At 38.3% G+C, this 26,660-nt stretch overlaps 1 protein-coding gene across 1 annotated transcript in view; it reads left to right on the forward strand.

Annotated features, from left to right (window-relative positions):
- Positions 1-14,627, forward strand: part of nectin3b (nectin cell adhesion molecule 3b) — a 56,467-nt gene extending 41,840 nt beyond the window's left edge. The window contains exons 6-8 of the mRNA XM_084387365.1: positions 6,597-6,741; positions 13,673-13,775; positions 14,336-14,627. Coding sequence (XP_084243491.1) covers positions 6,597-6,741; positions 13,673-13,775; positions 14,336-14,503 — 416 coding nt within the window. The 3' untranslated portion in view covers positions 14,504-14,627. The remainder of the gene's footprint in view (positions 1-6,596; positions 6,742-13,672; positions 13,776-14,335) is intronic.
- The last annotated feature ends 12,033 nt before the right edge of the window (positions 14,628-26,660 follow it).

The following is a 26,660-nucleotide window of genomic DNA, read 5'->3' on the forward strand; positions in this document are numbered from 1 at the left end:
GAAGTCATTCCCTCAGTGGTAAAGCTGTTATTAAATGTTCAGTGCTCCATTTTTAGAGAGTCTCACATATATCAGAACTTGAACCGTGGAAAGTGTGACTGCACTTTATTATTTCACGGTCACAGATATACTAGGGTGTACAAATATGAAACCGAATATAGTGATATTAATTTGCCTCCAGTTGGTTCTCAAGAAGTCACGTTGACCCAAAAGACAAATAAAATGCTAAGGGGGAAATGCTGATAGATACGAGATACTCTTCAGGTCTTATTTCTGCAGTGAGCACTTCAGATAGCATTTGAGGTCTTTGTCAAACACTTAATGATTTGAGAGACCACCCAGAATCAGCTTCTCTTCTCTACAGTCTAGCACACTAAAGTACCTTCATAAAAATCTGGCAGTTTAAACAATGGCAGCCACAACAGGAGATGACCTCTGACACTTGACCTATCTTCATTCGCCAGAACAACGCTCTCGACAATACTTAAGCGGTGGGCTTTCTCTTGTCTAGTGGCCTCTATTAGGAGAGACGAGTTATATTGAACAGTCATTGAGCCCTTTTGGTGAGCTGCATCATAAACATTTGCCCTTTTCAAGGACGTTTCTCTGTTTCTTTCCATTGCCCCACAGACAGTAATTCACAGTAATTAAGACTCATGGGTCGCAAACACACAACAGAAACCTTTCCGGTCCAACACAGACAAACTCCCTACCTGCACTCCAATATGGCTATCAGGTGTCAGCCAGCAGGGAGGGCCAGCATTCCCCATGTAACATTTACCAGAATGCATTGTGGTGCTTCTTCCCAACCCAGCTCCTGTTATCAAATACCCGGCGAGAGTGCTGAATGAGTTACGGGCTGACCGTGTCCAATACGACAATCTGAGACCTATAACAGCCAGTCTAAGAGAAACACCTGATCCCTTTAATCAGGTTTAAAGATGCCTGCCACCCCTGAACCGGCTCTAAGCGAGTGTGAACTCATTTAATCCTCTGGGATCACCTCTGCTCTGAGCTGTGAATCTCTCCGTCAGTCTCCAGAAACATTAAATCTGCTTGGTAAACATCTTTTAGGAGGAATGAAAGCACCTTCAAAGGATACGGTTCAAGTCTGGGCTCACCTGTGTAAGGTTTTAAGTCCAGCGGGGTTAAAGTGAGCCGCCAAAAAGGCACCTGAATTATGGAGAGGGCACTTTAGCAGGACAAAACTATTGAAGAGGGACCAACAGATTGCTGAAGATGTTTGTTGAGGGTCGTAGAGAGAAATGGATAAAGAAAAAAAAGCTCAAAAGGGATTGGTCAGTTGTATTGACACAGACAAACACAAAAAAAATAGGGCTGCCCCCAACTACATTTTTTCTAGTCGACTAGTAGTCTTTCATTTAAGCCATTAGTTGACTAATCGCACGTTTATATTAATTTAAATACTTAAATATATATATACACCCCTAGCAACCACTCTTAGCAACTTAAACACATGTTTGATCTCAGTGATATTGTTCATTGAAGCTATAGTAGAGTATTGTGAGAGATTGAGTTAGCGAGTGTACCTGCATTTACAGTAGACATAGCATTTTCCTTCAGGTCAGTCCTATATTTATAATAAAAAAATATTAAAGGAATAAAAGTATACCTTTTGAAAAGGTACCACCCCAGTTACAGCTTTTGTACCTTTTTTTCTGAGTGTAGTGGTATATTCGGCAGTACACTTTAACCATAATTCAAGACAAGAGAAGTATGAAATTGCATAAAGAAAAAGAAAAAACACTCCTAACGTGACTAATTGTATTTAATATAAATTTAAACTATAACACATTTTCATTTAATTTCAGTTAACATGCAGTTAAGTGCAAAAACATGTTCAGTGTGCACTTAAGGTGGTTATTTTTAAAGTATATTAGATCTGTAATAATCACTCTTTTTAAAAGTATTCTAAAGTGTACTTTTTTCACGAGGGAAATCCTACAATTTCTATCTTTGTATGGATTTGGAGTGAATAAACCAAATTGTCTATTGCTTTATTACTTGTAATATGTGAGGTGAATGTTGTGCAGCAAACAGACAGCTTTAACCCTTGCTGAATTGAACTGAAAAGGGGTCTTGTGACTCACTGTGGGGGGGCCCATCTGTGGTATTACATGCCAGACGGTAGAATGATCGCCTCTCTCCTGCCCCCTCAGAGCCCTGACACCATCCCTGACCATTGTTCCTGTACACTGAACCAGAACCACATATAATCCCAAATGAAGGTAAACCTTCAGAAAACATCTAGCTTATCGAGAGATAAATATAGACATGCTGGACTGGATGCTAAGCTATGTGCTAATTAGTAATAGAAGAGTGTGGAAGGTAGGGGGAATAAAAAAGAAATGCGATTAATGTTAGGAACATTATCACTTATCAACAGAGTTCCTCTCTTATCCTTAATCCTCAATCTTTTGCATATTGTAAAAAAAATTATAATGATTGGCCATTGCCATTTCTTGTAATTATCGTTAGGATGCTAAATGACTGGATTTCGCCCATGAAATTTAACAGAGCAATGGTAAATATCACACCTTAACATGAAGGCTAATTCTTTGTAATTATGATGACTTCTGTTTGTTGTGTGTAATTTTTTTAAATGGTAAAATGGCTCCTATCCTAGTTCACTGTGTAAAGACAATAAATGATTTTGGGCCTACATCAGGGGTGCCCAACCCTGCTCCTGCCGATCGACTGTCCTGCACAGTTTATCTCCAACCCTAATCAAACACACCTGAGGCAACCAATTAGGGTCTTCAGGATCACTTGAAAATTAAAGGCAGGTGTGTTTGATTAGGGTTGGAGATGAACTGTGCAGGACAGTCGATCGGCAGGAGTAGGGTTGGGCACCCCTGGCCTACATTATCGACCAATTGCAGAAGGCGTTTTCAGGAAACCTGAAACTAAGTAATTTTCGATATTTAGCCTACATTTATTCTAGATGGTCAGGGGTGTGGCAGTAAAAATCTACATGTTCTTCGTGTCTCTTTTTCTGAGCAGTGCAGTTTTGTCTGAAACGCAAAGATCTTTTCGACAAACTGCCGAAATAAGAGTTCGGTTTAACTTGGAGAATTTATAACAGAAATAACCCTATTGTAATTGTTAGAATTTCCAAGTATCAGCATTCTCCCCTAAAAGTGATCGGGCAGACCAAACCATACCCATCCCATATACAACGTCCCCAAGGCTCGTCTCAATCGCCCTGATGGTGGCGCTACAGCAATCAAAAGTACGCAATGGCTCATAACTCCTAAACCATTTATCTCAAGTGTCTTATATCATTGGAATCCTTGGCGCAAGGCGGACAGAACGAACGTCTCGGATAAAAAAACGGTCAAAATTGTGTATTTGGATTTTTTTTTAAACCTACTTTTGCAAGCTAGTCCTAGTTTATTTTAATTTTTTTGCCCGATCGGAACCAAACCAGTGCAGAAAGATTCCCTGGAGTCTGATTGTCAATAATTATCAAAAAAGAAATTTCGATTCACGTCCGTGACGGAAAACGGCTATCCCTCTTGAACGGAGTGAGATCATTTCACCAAACTCTGTACACCTATGTATGGGCTCAGTCTGTGGTTGTGTGAAAAAGGGCATGGCGAATAGCAACTTGGTGGTGCTATAAAATGAAAAAAAATCCACAAAAATGGCAATACCTATAGTACGCAACAGTCCGAATGACTTGAAAACTGGCATGTGGTGTGTATGTCCAAGGTGCCGCGATTGTCTGTGTTATATTAGCTATATTTATTATTATTATCATTATTTTTACTATTATTTTAAGGAATATCATACAACGATGATGTATATTTCATCAATGTTTTGTTTTATTTTATTTTCAGTATACAAGTATGGTTGTGCTGCATGCACCTTATTTGACATAAAATAAAATGCAATATTGTTGTAAATTAATTGTTAGATTTTCATTTGAATACATTTTAAAATATTGAATAAATGGTTAAAGTTTTTTTCATTAATTTCATTAGACATCATTTTTGATGATTAATTTGTATTAAATTATAAAATACAAAATAGAAAACACAGACCTTGGGAACAAATAAAAAAGATTTTATAAGGCCCTAAATGAAAATGTAACTTATGTGTTTACATTTGTTCTTGAGATCTAACAAGCGTGGAATGCATTTCCTTCCCCTTTAATGGTATGAAATGATAAATATAGATATCAAATGATATTGAAAAAATATTGTGATAATATTTTTGGCCATATCACCCAGCCCTTGTGATGCTAGTGGTACAGAAATGATACGCTTCACTTTTAACTCTTCACAAGCTGCAGAAGTCATATTTTTATTACACTGCCTTCTGATGTTGCCGTATGGACTTGCTGTGCAAAGATCTGTCACGAGCCTGGTTGAATCACGACTGTGCCAAACCTCCAATTCAGTGCCAAACTTTTTGCTAATATTCTCTATCCCAGCTCACATTGGTGCTTACAGTCCCCTATAGCCACAATCCCCTCTCCTCATACTCCCTCCCCGATCTCCTGACTCCTTATGCCCTTGACCTCCTGCTCTCGGTGTCTTTATTCCTCCAGTGCCAGCTTCCCTCAGCCCCCTCATGAGCCAGACGTGTGCTCAGCAAGGCAAATATTTACCCCTCGCTACACTTAAACAATCACTATTGTATGACTTGTGACTGAACATCCTGTTCTGTTCTCCTGTGAGAGCAGAGGTGAGCTGACAGTAACAGCACTGTGGTAATTATTGGGTTCTCGGCCATAAAACCTTAGGGGAAAACACTCGATAATACAGTCAATTGATTTGTGTAAGGGGAAAAAAAGACATTGTGATTCTTTTTCAGCATGTCCAACATCCTCAAACTGTGGCGTTTCATGTGGCAAAGTTGGGTAGTATGGTGTCGTTGTTCCACACTCTTGGCCAAGAAGTCTGTTGATCATCCAAACGGGGAACACTTTTGAGTTTAATTAATCTTAATTAATGGATGTAATCCTTTTACTGGAGTCCCGTTGTGGGGATAACGAGCTTGTGATCTCAGCAACCTCATTGATTTTGGTGAACTTGCTAAATGAAGTTGCGCAAGAGTGTGAAACTCACCGTAAAAGCGAACGAGCGAGGTAGTAATGACAGAGAAAGAGAGTGGAAGGGAAAGCTGGAGGAAGGAGTGCAGCAAAGCATAAGAGCACTGCGGGGTGGGAGAGACAGTAACAGCAGGCTTTAAAGGAGGGCAGCATGAGGTCCTAATTACTGAGCCTTAGAGATGGCTGGCAACAGCTTGCCCCTTCCAACCACTGCACAACCCACCCATCCACCTGACTCGCCGTAACAACAAACCGCTATTTCACATACACTCTGACTCTTGATTAACAATTAAATCCACTAGGACAGATGTATTGCACTGTAAAATACCAATTGAATCATTGGCATCGTTTTCTGAATCTTTTCTGTATTAAACATCCCTAAAGTGTATGTGCATTGCTATTTTTAACCCATTTTGTTCCTTTTTTTTAGCACATTTGAGAGTAAAAATAAGAAAATAATAGGGTTATAATTGATTTTATCCATCAGAAACTGTCTTGTGGGTTTAAAGTGGGTTTTACATTTAAGAATGGAGCTGAGAATATGCAACTTTGCTTTAAAAAAGCAAATGGTTCGCATCAAATTACCTTTTCCCATTATTTTCACTGAAAATTACAAAGATTTTTTTTACATTGATATAACGTTCAATGATGAATCGCATAAAACCAGAAACATGCAATAAGAAAGTAGTAGGGACATTTTTGATTTCATGCAGACTTTAAAACAAGTAAAATTTACTTCAGATGCAAAATTAATATTACTTAAATGTATAAATAAAATAAAGTGTAACCAAAATCTCCATAGGAAGGTTGGGGGGAAAAGCTTAATTCTACATATTTTCTCAAATCAAGTCATGGGCTGCATCTGAAATACATACTATAAGTATATTTCTTTTAAATAAGTATACTTTGCAACTGTTAAAAAATGTATATTCGGTCACACTTTAGATTGGGTCTAATTCTCACTATTAATAGTTAGGTTAAGTTTAGCTATTGCGTAGGATTAGGGATGTAGAATTTGGTCATGCAGAATAAGGCTTTAATATGTGTTTTATAAGTATTAATAAACAGCCAATATCCTTGTTATATCAGTAAGTTATAAGTTACCAGTGAGAACTGGACCCTAAACTAAAGTGTTACCGTATATATGAATATGATTGATTGTAATCTGGACGTACTACATTCGTCATGTGACTTTACTCGTCACATTACTGTCATTCACAAATTCTCTCCTGTGGCCTGATGGGATAGTAAAGTGTCCATTGGATGCACACTTGAGAATCTCACTGCAAATAGGTCACCTGGGTACTTTTTGCCCACTCTTTTATGAATACTGTGACATTTAATATAGTGGGGAAATTGGCTATGCATTTTCAAATGAAGCTATTGTCTTCATTCCGCTGTTCAAGTAAATCTTTCTGGTTTTAAAGATACTTTTATGTATTTATAAATTTACGTTGGCCGTGTTTATTTATTAATTAGCTTTTCTTTTTTCTCACTGTGTTGTGGCGCCTTTCAGACATGTCTCAGAAGCAGATGACATCCTCCATGGCTATTGCTGGGGCCGTGATGGGAGCTGTGCTGGCACTCTTCCTCATCACCGTCTTCACCATCGTGCTCCTTACAGCACGCAAGGCTCCCCCAACCACTTACTCAGATAAAGTGTGAGTACATGCAATATCTTCACCTATACAGATAATCTGACTTTTAACTTTTACCTAACGACATGCAGGATGAGATCTCAAATACATTACAGTTTTCAAAAGTTTGTGTTTTCAGGCCCCCAAAACGTCGTTGACGTGTAAATGAATGGCTAAAACGCATAAGAAGTTTTCTGTTTTTAAAATGGTGCCGTGTAAACTGCCCTTTAATCCATGAGTTAATGAATCAACTATTTAAGTTTAATTTAGTAGAACAGTGATTCATTTTAGTACTTTATTTTCTTCTATAATTTCATTATTTTATGTATTTTTGCCCAATCCTGTTTAAAATGTTGCACCTTTAGTCTTACTGAAGTTTGAAACTACACTGTTGTGGACGCTATCACTCACTTAATAACAATTTTATATATTAACAAATACAAGACATTTGTATAATGAAAAAAACATTTTTTTTTTTTTTGTACTTTCCCAGAACGTTCAGAAGTTGCATTTTAATAACTTGAAGGGAACAGAAAGCATTCTTAAAACATAACATTGTTTGCATGGGTACAGACATTGTCAGACATCTAAGATATTGAGTCACCTGCTTTGCCACAACTTAGACCTTCAGTTGGGGCAGTACGTGGGCACTTACCTGGTGAATTATTTAATCATTACCATGCTTCCTCAGCAACTTCCTAACCTTCCTTTGAACTTGGACTGAAAGAATAAATCTTTAACTATCACCACCCTACATTTCAGTGAACTTACAGACTTCTTAGTAGCGTTTCATCGATGTGCTCATGTGTTACAGTTTTGGTCTAACATGCCAAACCGATTTACTCATAGTCTCATATGTTTAAAATGAGTTTATTGAAGTGAATAGTTTATTGAAGAGTTTGTTTTTCCAGTCAGGCTATCATTAAGTACATTACACTCCGCTTCAGCTCTGTCCGGCTCACCTGTTGGCCTGTCAGAATGAGGCACTTCACGCTACAGCACCTTTTTATGGCTTAACCTTTGCTTCATCCCTTAACTGTAATATATTTTGTCTGGTCAATTATTACTGAGCCCAGAAACCCAGTCAAGACTGTGAATTCTAGTGGGAGCAACATCAGATGGTTTTCTTTTGTTTCCTGAAAAGGCAACTGCATGTCATCACAAAGAGAGACTACAGTTGTGTATTTGCTTTTGCAGTACACAGAGACTACCACACGATACATCATTTCAGAACTTGTGTGGGTAAAAGAGCTTCAGATAGCTCCTTTTTGACAAATCATGTTGATTTTTCTGTTTTTTTCTTTTGGTTCATGCTAAAAGAGCCGCTTTATTGTTCTGTCACTAAGAGTGTCTCTAGATGTGAGCCCACAGACGTCTTATTTCAGCCAGCCCGGAGGTCTCCCTTTTCCCACAGCCTCCAAAAAGCAGCTCCCCTCATAGATCTTAACATTGCTTTTCACGCTGCACTTAACCCGGGGTTATCATCTTTTTGATCTTGGTTTGAGGCCACTAATTAATCGCTGGTGAAGTGGCATTTCACAATTGTAGTTTTTAAAGTGTTAGCATTGCTTTTTAACCCCTGGGTAAGCACTGCTTTTATGGTGCCTAAAGTATAATGTGATATGATTCATTGCAAGCATCTTAACAGAGAGTTGTTTAGCAATAGATAACCAATAATAATATAATATAGTACAGAGCTCCTAATGTGACATTGTGATGGTATAAAAATGAAATGGGAGGGGAAATTATATCTATTAAATTATTTTTTTGCTAATTATTTGTGTCCCCTCAAGAGTGAGGGGGAAAACGTATTAGCTTTGGGTGAGAACGCAAATGTTTTGCGATGCAGCGTAAAGTTTCGCCATTGAACGCAATACTTTTGTGAGAGAACGCAAAACACTGTACATTTGCTGAAACTTTCACACGCTGTTTAGTTTCAGCAGCGGGTAGAAAAATGACTGTTGACTGTCAAACACATTGATCAAACGGTGATGGTAAACGTGTTAACTGGAGGAAAGAAACTGTTACAGTATGTTGCTTTTGAATGTCTTTCTTGTCAAGATTGACAAACTGAGATGCGTTCATCCAATTCTTGTTATTCGCCATATAAATATGCAAATTAAAATGTTAACCCAGGTTTACAAATGTATCGTGCCCACAGAAGACCACATAGATTTGTTGTAGATGTTTTTATTCTGTCAAGGACCCACCATTGTTAGTTTGCCACAGGTTGTTAGTGTTTGTGTCAGCAGAAATAACACTGAATATTGGACGTTCTTCTCGTATTCTATAAAAGAAAGAGCTAGTGTAAATAAATGAATATAAATAGATAAGCAAACATAGCAAAATATGTTTCCTAGCGCCATAGTGATGGATGCAGTTCTCATGAGGATGAGGTCACAGCGGAGTCTCGCGTGATACAGCTGTTCACAGGGAAAATTATATCGGGGAACAGGGGAAATGCGGCAGGCAGACAATTCTCAGCGCTCAAACGTCTGGCCTCCATATGATTTGTGGACCTTGAAATTTGTTTCAGAATTTTCTATATTTCTCAAACCTTCCATTGTAGTTTCTGCTGTAATATGACCCGAGCGTGTTATCCAAACATGACAGCTAAGGAGACGTTCACACTGGATACATTCTGGAGTTAGCTGTCCGTTAGGTTAGTGTAGTCTTGAACATGCACAAAATTAACTTTTAGCAGATGTACGCCACTATTCAAAAGGAAATTAATACTTTCATTCAGCAAGGATGCGTTAAATTGATCAAAAATGACTTTGACATTGTTTTCAAAAACTTCTATTTCAAATAAATGCTCTAAAAAAGTATCATGGTTTTCCCCAAAATATTAAGATGATAATATTAGAATAATTTGTGAAGGATCATGTGACACTGAAGACTGGAGTAATGACTGCTGACAACACAGCTTTGCACCTTCACAGGAATAAATCACATTTTAAAATATAATAAAATAGAAAATCGTTATTTTAAATTGTAATAATAATTCATGATATTATTGTTTTTACTGTATTTTTGATCAAATAAATGCAGTCTTAGCGCGCAAGAGAATTCTATCAAACATGTTAAAGGCACAATATGTAACTTTTTTGCTTTAAAAATAGCAAAAATCATTATATCTATGTTATATATTTTTTTTTTAGTTGTGTACTTACATTATCCCGACTGTTTCCAACAACTTTCAAACCAGGAGAAATTTGTAATTTAATTCGAAGACACGTCCCGTTTCTTTATTTCCGTTTTGTCGCCGTCAATGGCGTCATATCCGCGTTGTCCCTGGTTTCCGCTCGTACTGCCATAGCAACCAGAGCTATGAACCAGAGCCCTCTGATAGTAACCAAGGCGACTGACGTGGACAACTGTGTAGTTCGCAATGTCTATTTGCACGCTGTTGTTGTTTCGTTCAAACATTATGGACCATGGCAAGCAGACTTTGGATAAAAAAGGAGAACTAAAACGAGAATCAATGTCAGCGCGGTGTTTTCGAGATGCCTAGAGCTCCCATAGACAGTAACATTATATAAACGAGAGCTCCACGTCCGAGACTTCGACCGCTCCTACATGTACTTCATTAAACAGGTGAGCACATTTACATAAAACTAATCAATGTTAAATAGTTCAACAATGATAAAATGTTAGAATATGATCTGTATGTTATTCTAATGTTGATCTAGCTTACTGCTAGTCTCATACAGACAAACTAACACATACATTTCAACACATTCAAATGCAGTTTAGTGTGATAGTGTAATGTTAGACCAAGTGAAACAGCGCTGTGTTACCTCACAAGTTTAATTTGTCTAATAAACTGACCTGTGAGTAGTAATTCTGCACTTGCGTGTAGTTTGGTAGAATGAAATGTCCATCTTCCTTTTATATCCGCGGGACTCGCGTCGCGTGTGGAGCTGATAGCTGTCTCTTAGCAATCCCGAACTGCTTCATATCACAGTCATGATAAAAGCATCGATGTATTCAATCATCCATAAACATTATTAGATCGGTCGGCTTGACGTTGACGACAAGATCCATAATTCTTAGCAAATGTTGCGTCATCAAACTACGCCTTTTTTATTGTAAAGAGGCTAGCGACCCCTAGCGGCGAAAAATTCCATACTGTACGTTTAATAAATCTTACCAACCCCAAACTTACGAACAGTAGTGTCCACATTTAAAATGTTTTTCTCTGACTAAAATATTGCTAATATTACTAAAATATAATACCGTCTGCGTCCAACTAGCAATCAGAAATTTAGGTTGATGACCGTGACGTTAATTGGCTATTTGAATAAAAACAGTTATAAAAGAACGCATCCTGTGTAGAGGTCCCGTAAGGTTTTCAAATTTGCTGAATTGTTGACTATTAGTATTTATTTATTACTTGTTTTCTGCTGCGCTATATTTATCCACATCTATCTTGAAGCGAGCCCTCTCTGAAAGTTCTAGCGGCGGTGTCAGAAGCGTCACTCTCAGTAGAGGTGCAAGAGGCACTCTTATCTATTTCGGCTGATCCCTGTTCAGTCTCTGTGTGTCTTGGCTCAGCTTTACTTTGGCTGCAGGCTGCATGCAGATCAGTGTGGTGGGACAGCTGGGTTTGGTCTGATGGATGTCGCTGCCACTGCGCTGGAGACAGCAGGGAATCTGCGAGAGATAAGCAGCATTGGGATGCTAACACATGGCGCTTATGCAGGAATGAAAGCAAAAATGTCCATATAACTCTTGACGTTTAGATCTGATTGCACCCAGTAGTCAAAGATGAGAAAATGTGCTTCCTTCAAATGCTTCGAGAGGTATTTTTTATAGGTTTTTCTATTTTTATCAGGTTTGCGTGAGCTTTCCACTTTCATTTCCGAGTCGTGATGATTTTGTGTTTGAATTTGTTTTGATAGCTCTCATTCATCTAAAGTGGCCTTGAATTTATCCTTCACTAGATGATGTGGCAGCCTTTAAAGTATTAAAGTAGTTTTAGTTTATATGTCAAGGTCTTGGCTTAAAATCAAGACAATTGGAAAATGTTCCAGGCTCTCTTAGGAGGAAAACAAATTAATCTGACCTTCAACTGTGCATTGAGTACATGAGAAGAGATGAAAAGAGAGAAAACTATATGAGGACAATGCAATCTCGTTGCTAAGTCCAAAATTTTGGCCCTTTTTTGGTCTCATTGGACATCCAGGTGGAACCAGTGAGAGTATCCAGGCCTGTCTGCGTCTCTTCCTGCTCATGTACGAATGCACTCACCATATCATCTTTCTAGTCCATGGATGACATCTCCTGCTTTTAATCCTCTATTTCGGTCATAACTTTTCATGGGAAATGCTAATGTGAGTCCATATAGACTTAATGAGCCATAAAACACTGTTGTACATTTTTCCATCTCCGTCTGAATTAGACTTTATGTGGGGAGGGCAGGGGACACATTAGATAGACTGATAGTCCATTGAAAATCAATTACACAAAACAATGTACTACTAATGGTTGGAGATTAATGTCCACAGGAAGTGGAAAAACAAAGACAAAGTTGATCCCTTGAGGAATGAGGAGCTTATGGATGAACATTGAGAAAATATATGAGGAGAGGTCACAGTTGACATGTTTTCCCTAAAGGGTTTTTAACCAAGAGGTGTGAACTAACTCTGTATTTTAAGAGCTTGTTCTCATTGGTTGTCAATGCAGATCTTTTAAAACTAGCAGTGAAGGTTTAAGATTCCTTAATGACTCTAGGCTATCTTTATGACATTCAGTAGATGACCTTTATGGCACACACAGCAGTATCTAAATCCAGGGAACGAGAACAGGTATCTTTCCATATATTAGGCATTCTGGGAATTCAAGGTCAGGGCAGGGCAACCCTCTGGACCACCCAATGCATAGGGATACAAAGCAGAAGCTAAATAGACATTAGTCCATCTATAACTAAGTTATAATGATGTTAAAGTTATAGGGATGTGAGACCACTCCTCTTAATTGCTAGTGTAGTTGTGGTCAATATCAGATCAGAAATAATTTTAATAAGCTTGTTTTAGCTTTGTTATATGCATTGGAGACAGCACTATATATTAAATATAGTATATTGTATTAGTTTAGGACATCAAACCACAATGAATTGTTTAAAGGAAATGTAAATGACATGATAGTTTGTTCGCATACTGTAGAGTCATTGCAGTGATTCACAAGTCAAACAAGAAGACAAAGTCATTTGTTTCCATTTCTCTCAGTTTTGTTTGGAGTTTTAAAATGGGCCCCAGTTGTATTTATGTATATCACTAATATACACCTCCACCCACATGTGTACCCACACAAAGTTACTCCAGACGGGGTCTATTGTGGCCTGCTGGTGTTTGGTTTAGAGGTCCAGAGAGCATGAGAAAGTATGTCTCAGTGTGGCCGTAGGGGCTTGAAAACATGGAGGCCATTTGGAGTGGCAGGGGATTGAGTCAAAAGTGACACCTTGCATGGGAATCATAGACTCTCAGATTAGGTTTAGCCTTAAAAATTAGATTATTTTGTGTTCAGCTTGAGAAATTGGCAGTATTGCCATGGATGTAAAACAGAACAAAAGTTCCATTCCGTTCCCAGAACTAAAAGAAGGTGTGGTTGTTATTGTTGCTCAGACTAAACACATTTCATACTTTTGGCTCTTGACCACCATTTCCTCCATCTACTGACAAGAACACAAACAGTGACTCTGTACGTTTTATCATCGAACAAACTTCTGTGAAATGTTTAGCCTGAAAACAGCGCCTAAACAGTACATTTCTACAAAATAAATGCCACTTAGCTTGATTTTTTTTTATTTTTTTTTATGTAATGCAATGACATTCATTATTTTTATTGTGGCTTATGTATCCAGATACTTTGGGGTCACTGCAAATAATATTGCGAATCATGCAACATGTCAGTGATATACTTATTCAAACTGTTGTTGGTTTTTGTCCTACAGAATTGACCTCCCTCCAACTCACAAGCCTCCTCCTCCATATACAGAGAGACCTCCTGTCATCCCACTGGCCTCTCAGGCCCCTCAGGTGGCCTCATTCTCTCAGGTAAACCTCACACTACCGTTTACACTGTGGGGGTCCCGGCTCTATAATCTGATTTATTTTCCTTCAGTGGTACTTTATAATAGAGCTGCATTCGAAAGATGACTACTGGCATGTTTCTTATTATTTAAGGAGTGATTATATGCTCTCTTTTAGCTCACTTTTTCCAGATTTTTTTCTCTTTTTGTCTTTTCTGGTGTTTTTACCCATCCAACACATAACACTGCTGAAAAATACACCAGCCTCATGTGGTTTGCTGGTCTTAGCTGGTTTAAACTGGTCTCCCATCCAAACAAAATTGGTTTATTATCTGGTCAGCAGCTGGTTTTCCAGTCTGACCAGATGAAAAGTGCCCAAAAAACTTTTAAAGACTGGTTAGCTTTTTTTCATTCATTCATTATTCCTAAATTCAATTGACAGCCCTAAAAAACAACAACACTGCATTCTATCCATCTAATCACATTAAACGTTGCATTTCATTGTCTAACAGCATCAGCACCCAGTGGAGTTGCTACTAATACTTTGGATATAATATGCGCTATATCTGTTGTGTCATTTTATAGGCTCGTCGGATGGAGAGGCACTACGAACTGGCCGAACGGGTGCCTGTCAGAATGGCTCGGAGGGACCTCCACAGCCCCACTCACCATTCACTGTCCTATCAGGAGTGGATCTGTCATCAGAACGGGGAGGACCGAGTTTACATCAACCATAGAGAACACTACGTGTGATGACGTCCTCGTGTCAACTGCGGGGCACTGCCAGCCCCATAGTGAAAACTGTTTACGAGAATACTGGGAGCAAAACAAAATCACCGCCATACAGTAATTAGAACATTGAACTATTACTGGTGTATATACAAGGTCTATATAATGCGCAATGAAAACCCTGGCACCATATATGTATTATTAGTCTGGCTTGTTTAACATTTACAGTACAGTCCAATATAAAATAGATTACCTAGGCTGTCTACATGAGTCTCATTGTTCACTCATATTACGAATCTAGTGGTCAAGGGTGACTATGGTTGACATTATTAAGACTGTACAAAGTTTTCTATAGGGATCATTTCCCTTTGATTGTTTTACGCAAGGACTTTTTCCTCAGTAAAATGCTATTTTTATTCACTGTAGACTGGTTGTCATTTTAGGTGAGATTTTGACAAACTGAGATTTGTTTGCTTATGACAAATAGTGACTGCTAGAGTTCATTTGCCGTAAGTTTTCATGTTTACACTGTGATGTACAGTAGATGTGAATTGGCATCATAAGGCACATTCTTATGTACTTTGCCCTTGCTTACAGTATGTGTGTAGATACTGTATCGTGTAAATATCTGAGCTCATTATATCAGTGTGGCTTTTTGTTTGTATAAGCTCTCAATTAGATCATTTTTGTTAACTTTTTTTTTTCCAGTCGGCTTAGTTAAACATGAACTTTGAATCTCATAACCAAAGCAATCTTTGAATTACAGAATATCGATAATCAAATAAAGCGATGTAACCTGTACATATGAAACTTGTTTTATTGTGCAGCACATTTAAAATGACATCATTTTCCATATTGGTTTGCAAAAAAACACGTCTAATATAACTACAGCGCTACTTCTCAAAACTGCACACAATATTATTAAAAGGGTTTGAGAGTCAAATATAGGTTGTAAAACCTGATGAATACCTAAAATGCTGCTCTAGTCATCAAGACTGCTATACAAACTTCCCCCAGTCGATGATGGAAAATTTCAAACCACAAAATGCTCTCTGGGAAGGCGCGAGAGACAGTGAATGGGGACGGGCGGGAGTGTTTGTAAGCTTTTCGGCACAGACTTCTGTCTGCATGTCAACTTATGACTTGTGTTGTAGGTAAACAAACTAGTTATCTGCTGGGCAACTGGATAGGCAAGGCCATTAAACAGCAGGCTTTTAATGAGGTGGCGGCCACCAGGGAGCAATCTACACTATTCTGGCCTCACCGTTCGGGGAAATGTCAGCCAGTGGACCCCCAAACACTCAATGAGAGCATTGTTTATTGCATCAGTGAGTTACCTCTCTGGAATGCATCCACCATCGCTATATAAAAATGTGTCAGTCCCACAATAAAGTATAAAGTTGGACTCATCCAGGATAAATCCATTTAGACTAATAAAGATTCTCAGTCCAAATCTATTACAGAGCGCGCAATAACATAACGGCTCTCTCATCACCTTATACAAACCAGAGACGAGCCACGTTTTGATATATGTACTCTTCTACCGTTTCTTGACAGAGCTTGTATATCCTTTTATGTTTTGTCTCCTGATCTCTTGTTTGTGTGTCTGACCTGTGGTGGATCTGATATTTCACCACATTAAGAAGCCATCTGAGGGATTTGAGGTGCTGAGGTCTATAATTTTCACCTGAGAGATTTCGTATTTGTTCTGGATGAGCAAACGTTCTGTCGTTCCAGCAAAGGTCTCAGTTTTGCGAGTCTCTAGACACAATGTGGAATGTTGCATAAATATTTTTGCAATAGTATCTTCGGAGAACGAAACCTCTGGGAGCTTTATAATATGTAGACATTGAGCTTCTCGCAAAACTGGTCTGAATTATTTGTACATGAATAGTTGAGCTGTAAGTCTTTTGCTAACATACAGATTGAAAAGATTTGGTATATTGTGCAAGAGCTTTATAGACTTATATGATACTTTTAAAGCAGTGGGTCACCATGAAATCAAAATCGACCATTCTTGCTTTTTACGGAATATTGCATTATTATCAATGATTTATCCGTGCATAAATCTTTTTTTTATTCATGTGCCCTCATAATCTTAAAATCAAAATAACTTCCCCTTCTTTTTGGGGGTAAAAAAGTAAATCTTGATTTTGTGTAGTTAGTTATATCTCAATTGATTAATAATAATATTAATTTTAATTATACTAATAATAATAATAACAATCTGAATAACTTTAAGTCATCATTTGGCCACTTTGGAGGTTTGCTGAGGCCCCTTATTTGAGAGCCACTGTTTTAAGATGCTTTTCTGTCCTTTTTGAATCTTTAATGCTTCAGTCTCCAGTCATTATAATTGCAATTAATTTGGATTAACCCTTTAAACTGTACAGACCACTTTTCAGTGTATATGGCGTCTGCATTACATTAGCCTATAATCCTGAATATCTCTGTGAATTCCAAAAATCAGCCGGGAATGCTGGAAAATTTCTAGTTGCCTGTGAAAAGTCATTTGTCACTGTAGATTAACGTGGACCATCACTGGCGCAGTGCTGGAGTATAAAGTAAGGCCATAAAAAATATTTAACACAGCAAAGTGCATCCCAAAATCCTGTCCTGCAATTGTTATCAGGAGACTGGTTAACTTTATTATAGTGGAACAATCTGCTATGCTGTCTGTCTTTCAGCATTTCTCCTTCTCTTGTATTCTGAACCCACCATCAACGCTGACACGTAATGGAGGTGCAGTCAACGGCAGCCATATTGGACACCTGCCACGCTGTACAGCCATTAAACTATTAAGTCAGTCGGCCCCAGAGTGACCGTCCTGCACAGATTTACAGCCCTACAGGAGACAAGGGAGAAGAGGAGAGGGGGACAGAGTGGGGGATGGTTAGCACAGAGTCCAACATTACAGATTTATGACGACGGGGCAGAAGGTGGTACAGGCCTCCTCCTTTTCTTCTCTTTTCTCCTTCAGTGCTAAAAGTCACCCTGTTGTCTTTAAGAAACAAAGCTGACGTAAGGAACAGGGATATCTGAGGTTAGGACTGGAAAGCAATATTCTTGACAGACAAATTGTCAGATAAAGGAACATCAAATGTGCCTTTATTGGCGTTAAGTGGTAAATCTTTATTCATGTGCTCGGTGGGAAAAAACATTTAAAAAAGAAAAAACTCAGTAGGTTACATGGGGTCATGGATTGACTTTTGCTTCAGAAGTTTTAAAGCAAATAAATCTGATGTATAACTAGGCCTACACTGTTAATTTAAAAAATATATTTTTTTATATAAAAAAAATCACTGCTGATAGTCACTCAAAAATACTTTAGCGACTTTCTTGACTTTCATAATTATCTTTTAAATTGACAAACATTCTATGTGTAATTCAGGACACGCCATTGACTACCATACATATTTTTTCCGAAATAAGGTCCCATGAGCCGGAAGCGGAGGGGAGGGACTTAGCGTGGTAGCTTGTACCAAGGGAGGGCGTGGTGAGCTCAAACCTGCTTACGTCACGTGCCACCGCTTACGTCACGTACCACCGCAAACATCCAATAGGAAAATTCAACTGCAGTAGCCACCGTTCAACCTGAAGAGGGCAGCACTCAGACGGTTTGATGGTTTAATACTTAGTGCAGGTCAGGTGCTTGAATACTGTTACTGAAACTTTTTTTTTTGTTTTTTTTTGCAGGTTGCCATCAAGCGGATGCACAAGTTTGACAGTTTTCTTTATCTTGATATTGTAAGTCGGCCAAAACCTGAATATGTATTTAATTGTTTAAGTGCAGATTGCTGTAGTTAATACACCTAAATAGGAAGCACTAGGTGTAAATGTGATTGACAAATAAGCCTACAGGCACAAAAGAAAGAACTTAGAGCTCTTTTAAGGGCTCTTTTGAACGTATCTAAAAAAATCACAGAAAAGTATGTTTAAAAATGATATGTTTTCGGCAGATTTTTACCCAGCTAACCTTCTGTCTACTGCTTTTCTCTAGCCTGGACATCCTGAACCTCTCATTACAGAAGTGGCGCTGCTGCTAATGATGAGGCGAGAACCCATAAGCCCCTACGTCATAGAACTTTACGAGTGGCTTGAACACCCTCGCAAATTCACTCTCATCATGGAGTTACCCGAACCCTGCGAGAGCTTGCTGGACTTCATCACTCGTCGTAATCCTGAAGTGTGTGAAACAGTAGCACGGGTCTTCATGCGACAGGCTGTGCTGGCAGTACAACACTGCATCGAGCATGGCGTTTTTCATAATGACATTCAAGCGCAGAATTTCCTGTTGAAGAGAAACTCGTTAGACCTCAAGCTGATAGACTTTGGCTGTGGTCAGCTATTCAGTAGTGAGGGCTACGAGAGCGACGTATACGTTGGTGAGCAATTTTGGGAGTGTGGAAACCTGAACGTAGTGACGCTTTAAGAAAAAAAGCTTAACAATGTGCAAATGTCTTACAGGAATACAGGATCACTGGCCACCTGAAGTCTTCACAGAACCCAGGTTCCACGCCGTCCCAGCAAATGTCTGGGCACTAGGAGTGATGTTTTATGAGATGTTGAACGGATCTCGTCTTTTTTGCAGTAGAACAGAAATCATAGAAGCCAAAGTTACATTTCAGAATTCTAACTTATCCAGAGGTGAGTGAATAATATTGAAAACACTGATAATCACACACACACACACAAAGTAAAGGCTCTGTACAGATACAGTTCAAGTTAAAGATAAGGAACATTTTACATTTTATTAATCACGTTTTAGATGCTGTTTTCATAGATTCCAAGTCACATGACTAACCAGCTTTCTCCTTATTAACATTTGTGCAGAATGCAGGGATCTGATTAGCCAGTGCCTAGCCCGGGATCCAACGAAACGGCCCACGTTAGAGCAGATGTCACAACATCAATGGATTAGAAATGATCTACTGTAGATTGGAGAAGTTCAGGAGATTCACTCAATCAGTGATTTCAGGTGTGAGGAAGTGTAACAGTGAGAGTAGGATTATTATCAATTGTCTTCAACTCTGGATTGTTTGTAGTTAGATTTTCTAATTTGTGTTCATTGTAGGCTAATGTTCTTGTTATAGTCAAGTCACCTTCATTTATGTAGCGCTTTGTACAATACAGATTGTTTCAAAGTGGCTTCACGGTAAACAGGAAAATAACAGAATCAATGCGAATAGAATTCAGTTCTGTTGTAAAACAGCTCTTAAAATATCATTCATGAGTTGACTTGTTCATATAATCTTTGTATTGGATAGGAAAGAACACACTTGCTGTCCTTGGTGGAGGTCTGCGTACACGTCAGATCAGATCACTTGGACGTGGCTGTGTATAAGAGGTAAAAACGATATAAATACTGTTCGTTTTTTCACACAAACCGCTCGTTTCGTGTCTTAGGCCATCAATGTGTACTTACGATGGGGAATTGTTTAATTTGGACGACGGGGAATTGTTTTAATTTGGACTCTGTGCATGCTCTTTGAGACAGTGACCATAGACCTGCATTAAATGACTGACAGACAAGAACAGTTTGACCTAAAAATATCAAAATTGAAACTACTGCGGAAAAAAAGACACCTACATCTTGGATGCCCTTGAGGTAAGCTAAAACATACCAAAATTTAATTTCAAAGTGAACTATCCCTTTAAGGATCTCTAGCATAAACTACTACAACATTTGTTTCTTTCAAACTGGATGAGACGAAAGTAATAGTTTGTGTAGGTTATATAGATAAGGTTATGGATTCAGACACTGTGGTGGTTCATCATAACTTCCTAAAGAGATTATAAAGAGGAACCAGCTGCAGCAGAACTTAAAATCAGCCACATTTATCTCACGTCTAGATGAAAACCATCTGTTTATAAAGCATGTCACCAGTAAGTGCCTGTTGTCTTTTGGCAATAAATCTGCAGTAATGGAGAGACAATAATTCTGCTTATGGCTGTGAGTGAGTTATTAATAAAGCGCAGTACAGTATTGGCTATGTAGGCTAAAGAGAGGTTTTCAACAATGTCATGAGTCAAACAATGAGGCAAATTACTCTTATGCAGGGCTGGATTGGGCCGATACATCTCATACTCATACTCATACGTTTTTATTATTATTCTTTTTTCTTTTAACGGCCCATAAAATTTGTACATCGGCGGCCCATTCTTTTGCTTTGTTTTGCTTAATTGGCCCTGGGTTTGTGCCGGTGTAAAGCATTGGTCAAAAAAAGCGTTAGTTTTTTTTTCTGACAAACCAGCCCATGAAACGCGTAGATCAGCGGCCCATTGGTTCTTTTCTTGATTGACACTGGGCTGGCCCAATCACAACATTAAACGAGTGAGCGAGCGTGCAGAAGTGTCAGTGTGTACAGAGCCCGTATACGGAGAGCCTTGGCACTTCCTATTAGCCCCATTGTATCGATCTTGTTTGCAGTTCCATTAGAATTCCACTGGAGGTGATCTCGGGCGAGTGCAGACTGAATGGGAGTCTATGGGGCTAGACGGCTAAATGTGTCTCTTTCACCCGATTGCCGTTGAGAAATCTCAGATTTTATTGTAGGTTTTGCAAGTTCAACATGGGTTATAGGTCGAAAGTTGAATGAACGAGTACTTATTTCTTTTCGATTTCTTACAGGTTGAGTTGTTGTTGCCCATAACACGCTAGCATTCTGCTAATGACGTCAGCATTCTGACGTCATTGACATTTTAAAAGACTTTTTAAACCAAATAAGTGGCTCTAAAAAATCTAACACCCAGCAATGTGTAATTTCTTTGCATCTCCTTTCGAATACAACATTCAAATTACTAGACAAAAAATTATATCCTGAGAAAAGTGGATTTTGAGGGTTTTTCGCCATAGACCTCCATTCATTCTGCACTCGCCTGCGAGCGCCCCCGCATGGACAGAGACGTGTTACTGCAGCCAGTCCAGAAACCGGAAGTAAGCAGAGAGTGCCAATTCTCTTCCTATTAGACATTCTCTGGTGTGTATCTGTCAAAATAGTCAGCGAGATGGAGAAGAAACGCGAGGAATGTGCAGAGAAACAGGCCCTTAAAGCAGACACTGTAAAATGTGTCAAAATATATGTGTTCTGACCTTCATCAGCTCCTGTGGCAGATGATGATAGTGAGGAGGATCAGGAGAGAGATGACAAAGTGTAGAGCCCGCGGTAAGCAGAACTACTTTTAAAACACTTAAGCTATGTCATGAGTGAAGGAACCCACAACATAACATTATTTCCACATCTGCATATTTACTAGAGATTTAATGAGACGCGTTTGTAAACCATGTTTTCCGCCAAAATAAAAGCTTGATGCAGTTTCCGTCAAAATAAAAGATAATGTGCTTATCTCTTTCAGGTATAGAAATTGGTACAAAACTAATTATGAAAGTTTCCTTTATTTCTTAGTGCATTTGTTTTACAAAATATGGCTATTACTGTCATTGGATTAATATTATAACTATTAGCCTATTATGTAGTAGGTGTAATGTTAATAGACACTGTAACTAAAGAGGTTTGTTAATATCACACTTAATATGGGTTGGAGCTTTTAATTTTGAACTCTCAAAGTGCACCAGATTGATGAATTTAACATTAAAATGCACAACATTTTCTTACGGGGGAGCATGCCCTCAAACCCCCCTAGAGGACCCGAGGTCCAGCCACCACAGTTTTACCCAACATCCTGTGAGAAACACTGGTATTGCTATGCCAATGCAGCTTATAGCTTGTTTTAGGATTCATCACTGTGGATAGTTCAACTGTATTAAATTTTTTTACTTATTTCATCTGTTAACTCTCACTCGTTCCTCATTACATGGCATTAGTGGTTTCAAGGAATAGGAGTTGGTATGCATGTATTTACGGGCGTGCAAAGATGGGTGGTGTTTATGATCATATAGTGGGCCATATCATATAGATCATATAGTTTATGAGCATATTATGTTACACTTACGTTACTATTGTATTTGGTTCAAGTGTGAAGAACGCCAGAGTCTGAGTAGAACTTTTAATTGCTTGATGGGACACACATCATAACTTTATTTACAAATTTATATTTTTAATACTTAAATAGCTGTTCAGTAGTCCCTATGTTACAGATGACTTCTAATAAGTGATAAAAAGCAGATGTTTTGCAAAATACACATACTTATCTCTGCACCAATAAAATATGCAACACTTCGTGCTTTATTACCCAATTAAATGTAATAGCCTATCTAATTAATTAAACTTACATTGTAACGTTATTTTTTCGACATCTCACAATTTCGGGCACACTATGATGAATGATGGGATACACTTTGCTCTGAAGCGATTTTAGAGATACTGTAGCATGGATAGTGTGCATGAAAGGGCACTGAGCTTTGGCATTTTTCAGACCTGCAGGGAACAGTCTTCCATGAACAGAATGTGCGTGTGCGCTTAACTGACTGAGATTACTAACGTCCTGTTGACAACGTGTAATTAAAGATACAGATTCGTAACATACCACAATGGTTATATATACTGTAGTAAAAACAATATTCACAAAAATATCACTGGTTATTGTTTAACACAATGTAAGGTCAAGACAAATGGATATGTACAGTATGTGGTACAAATACTACAGTCAGGATCACAAGAGTGGCAGCATAAAAAAGTATTATACAAATAGAAAAGCACAATATAACATGTGAGGAAAACCCTATAGCAAAATCTGTCGAGAATCACTGCAGCATGCTATGACTTTGCTGTTTACGAATCAATACAAAATGTTGCGCTTTACTGTACCACTGCGCTATGTCTTGCTTTCCCAGACACCCTTGTGATTTCCCTGCACTACCCTTATTGGATTGAAACTGTGAGACTGTTTCAACCAACTTCTCTTCCTTTCTAATCATTATTTATGAGTTTTTTTCTGGGTTCCGGTCTGGCCGTTGGAAGAGAGAGGCTTTCTTTATTCTTTTCTTTTCTTTCTTTTTTTTTTTTATAGGAGCCCAAAAATAGCCTACATTTTTCTTTATTAGTGGATGTCTAGGCAATTCAAGCTCGGACACAGAGATTGTGGAGGATACATCTGGTGTTATAAGGGAGAATATGTGTATGCAAGTGTTTTGTTAACACCAGGGGGATCAAGGTGCCCTACAGAGGGGGATGGTCACGTGAACAATTGATTCTGCTCAATGTCTCAATACGTCATCACCCCCTCTCTCTCTCTCTCTCTCTCTTTCCTGCTATTTCTCCATTTGTCCATCCATTCCCTGAAGGTTGCCACTGCACAGGCCTCTCTAGCTGTTTTTCTCTAAAACTATTTTCACAGCTTCCTCAGTGATCTGGATTGCATATCTGTGATAGTGCTTCATTTGACCTTCAGTGCAAAGAAAAGGATATCAAACCCAAAGAAAATTCTATAAATATAGACACTATGAATGATAAAAATGATGAAAAACAGCTGTCCCATACAGCTGCAGTATGATTAAAACATTAGTGAACCTAAGCTATCCATGTTGGTTGTATTCCTGTGTTTCCCTTCTCCTGTCCTCTTCCTCTTGTCCAGATATCCAACCCATCCAGACTCACTCGCAGAAGTTTCCTTGGATAATTTCCCTCTCTCAGGAACAAAGGGATTCTCTCTTAGTCTGTCCTAGTGATTATCTGGGGCCATTGTGGCATTTTGCCTCAGTGAATGAGATCATTCAAGTGGTTTTCACAAAGGCAAAAAAAGACTGAGAGAAAGAGTTTAACTCTTAATTGAAATGGCTCGCTATAAAATTACAAGTCAAAAGGGTCAGTAGTTTGCGAACTTTATGAGAACCTCTATTTGTGTTTCACATTTGTGTGTCTAAGTGAGGCGGGTAAATGTACAAGAGCTCTCAGCAGAGAGTGCACATCAATAAAAAAACATTGGAGCGTATGATCAATGAACAGACATTTGTAGCGAGGATCCTTTTAGACAATCAATAATATTAAACCAGCAATGAATGATTGTTCTTTTTATGAAATGAATTAGTAAAGTTATGTCATTCACTAAAAATGTGTCCAAATCTGACTTTTCTGACCTATAAAGAGAGATTTCTGTGACTCACCTTGCAATGATCTCTCCATGACGCAGTTCTTGCTGTGAAAGCACTTTCTCTAAAACTCAATTACCACGTCTTTGCCAGACAGCCTCATGTAAGAATGACCTGCACTCAGCTGTAGTGCACTAGTTCTGCTTCTTTCCCATAGTGCCACTGGGCAAATCCTGCTGTGGGATCATGTATCAGTTGAGAATATATTATTTAATTGGCTCAAATCCGTGTCTGATGCAGCTGGAATCTTGTGTTGTTTGTGTCTGATGGCTGCTGATGAATTGCATGGTCAATTGATTCTTCATTTGATGTCACATTAAGGCATTTTGGGATATTTTCTCTTTAGTTATTTCATTTCATTGCAGATGTTTCTGGTCAAGTGCGAGAAGTCGAGCTCATTCGTGCTGACGTACTCGAGATAGTATTTCCCTTTGCCGCTTTTATACAACCACAATCCCAAAACATACTGGCAGAATCATCTGTGAGGATGTCATCACGGACAAAATTACAGCTTATTATCCTTCTTATTTATTTGCTTTATGATCGGGGGGGTTGTGAAGAATCGGACCCTGTTAGTGAAGAATGGGAATTAAAATTTTGGGGGACATTTTAAACTTAACACACATTATGTGCAAGATTGTGTATGAACATTGCTTGCCAAATGTTGTGTTAAATTACAAACTTCAGATTTGGTGTTTTCCCTATTGTTCCATTTATTATACATCACTTAGCTAAGCCAAAAGTTTAGTTGGAAGAAGAATGAAAAAATGAAAAAGACTGACAAATGGCTCAACAATAAGAACGGCTTGATGATGTGAAAGGTATCGTGGGTGTTCTGCGTTGTCATTACATTGTATGTTTGTTGATCATATTCATGTGCTTTTATAGAACAATGCACATCACTGTTATGAAAACTGCTTATTTATGTCATCAGGTTATCTAGCTGCAGATGAAAAGTTATTGTAGTTATAGTAATTTCATATTATATTTCATATTTCATATTATCAGAACGCAAACACCATCGCACACCTGCAGGTGATAGGTGTGTGGGAAAAAAAGACCATGTGGGTAGGTCAAGTCAAATAAATAAAAAAACGTTTTTGCAAGTACAGTGTGCGGGAGTTCTTTGGTTTTTATATTTCATATTATAAAATGAATATATTTCATTTTTTTCCAGTAAAAGGCTGTTTGTGAATCAGTCATGGAGCAATAATTTCCAGCTATTTATTGAAAATTAAGAGCCAAAACAATTATTTGTTGTAACTTTTTCTGTGCATAAAACATTTAAAGAGAAATGTTGTGTGTGTGTGTGTGTGCGTGTGTGTGTGTGTGTGTGTGTGTGTGTGTGGGTGGCCTGGTAAACCCTACATTATGGTTGGCATTATGGATATCCAAAATCCTTGTTCGTGTGGGGACATTTTTTGGTCCCCATGAGGAAAACAGCTTATAAATCATACTACGTGATGTTTTTTGAGAAAATTAAAAAATGCAGAAAGTTTTCTGTGATGGGTAGGTTTAGGATAAAAATCATTATGTCTATGGAAAGTCCCCATAAAACATGAAAACGTGTGTGTGTGTGTGTGTGTGTTTGTGTGTGTGTGTGTGTGTGGCCTGGTAAACCCTACATTATGGGTGGCATAATGGATGGCAATATCCGAAATCCTTGTTCGTGTGGGGACAATTTTTGGTCCCCATGAGGAAAACAGCTTATAAATCATACTAAGTGATGTTTTTTGAAAATGTAAAAATGCAGAAAGTTTTCTGTGATGGGTATGTTTAGGGGTAGAGTTAGTGTAAGGGAATAGAATATACAGTTTGTATATACCCCATAAAACATGAAAACGTGTGTGTGTGTGTGTGTGTGTGTGTGTGTGTGTGTGTGTGTGTGTGTGTGTGTGTGTGTGTGTGTGTGTGTGTGTGTGTGTGTGTGTGTGTGTGTGTGTGTGTGTGTGTGTGTGTGTGTGTGTGTGTGTGTGTGTGTGTGTAAATATATTTATTTCCATCTAAAATAATCTAAATTAAACAATATTTTATATTTATTATCAACTATAAAAGTTGTTGCAATAGAATATATCTCTAATGTGGTGGCACCAGTAAATATCAACAGGTCAAGTACTAATCAAAGTACAAGTA

Source organism: Rutilus rutilus (genome assembly GCF_951802725.1).
Source record: "Rutilus rutilus genome assembly, chromosome: 18".
NCBI lineage: Eukaryota > Metazoa > Chordata > Actinopteri > Cypriniformes > Leuciscidae > Rutilus > Rutilus rutilus.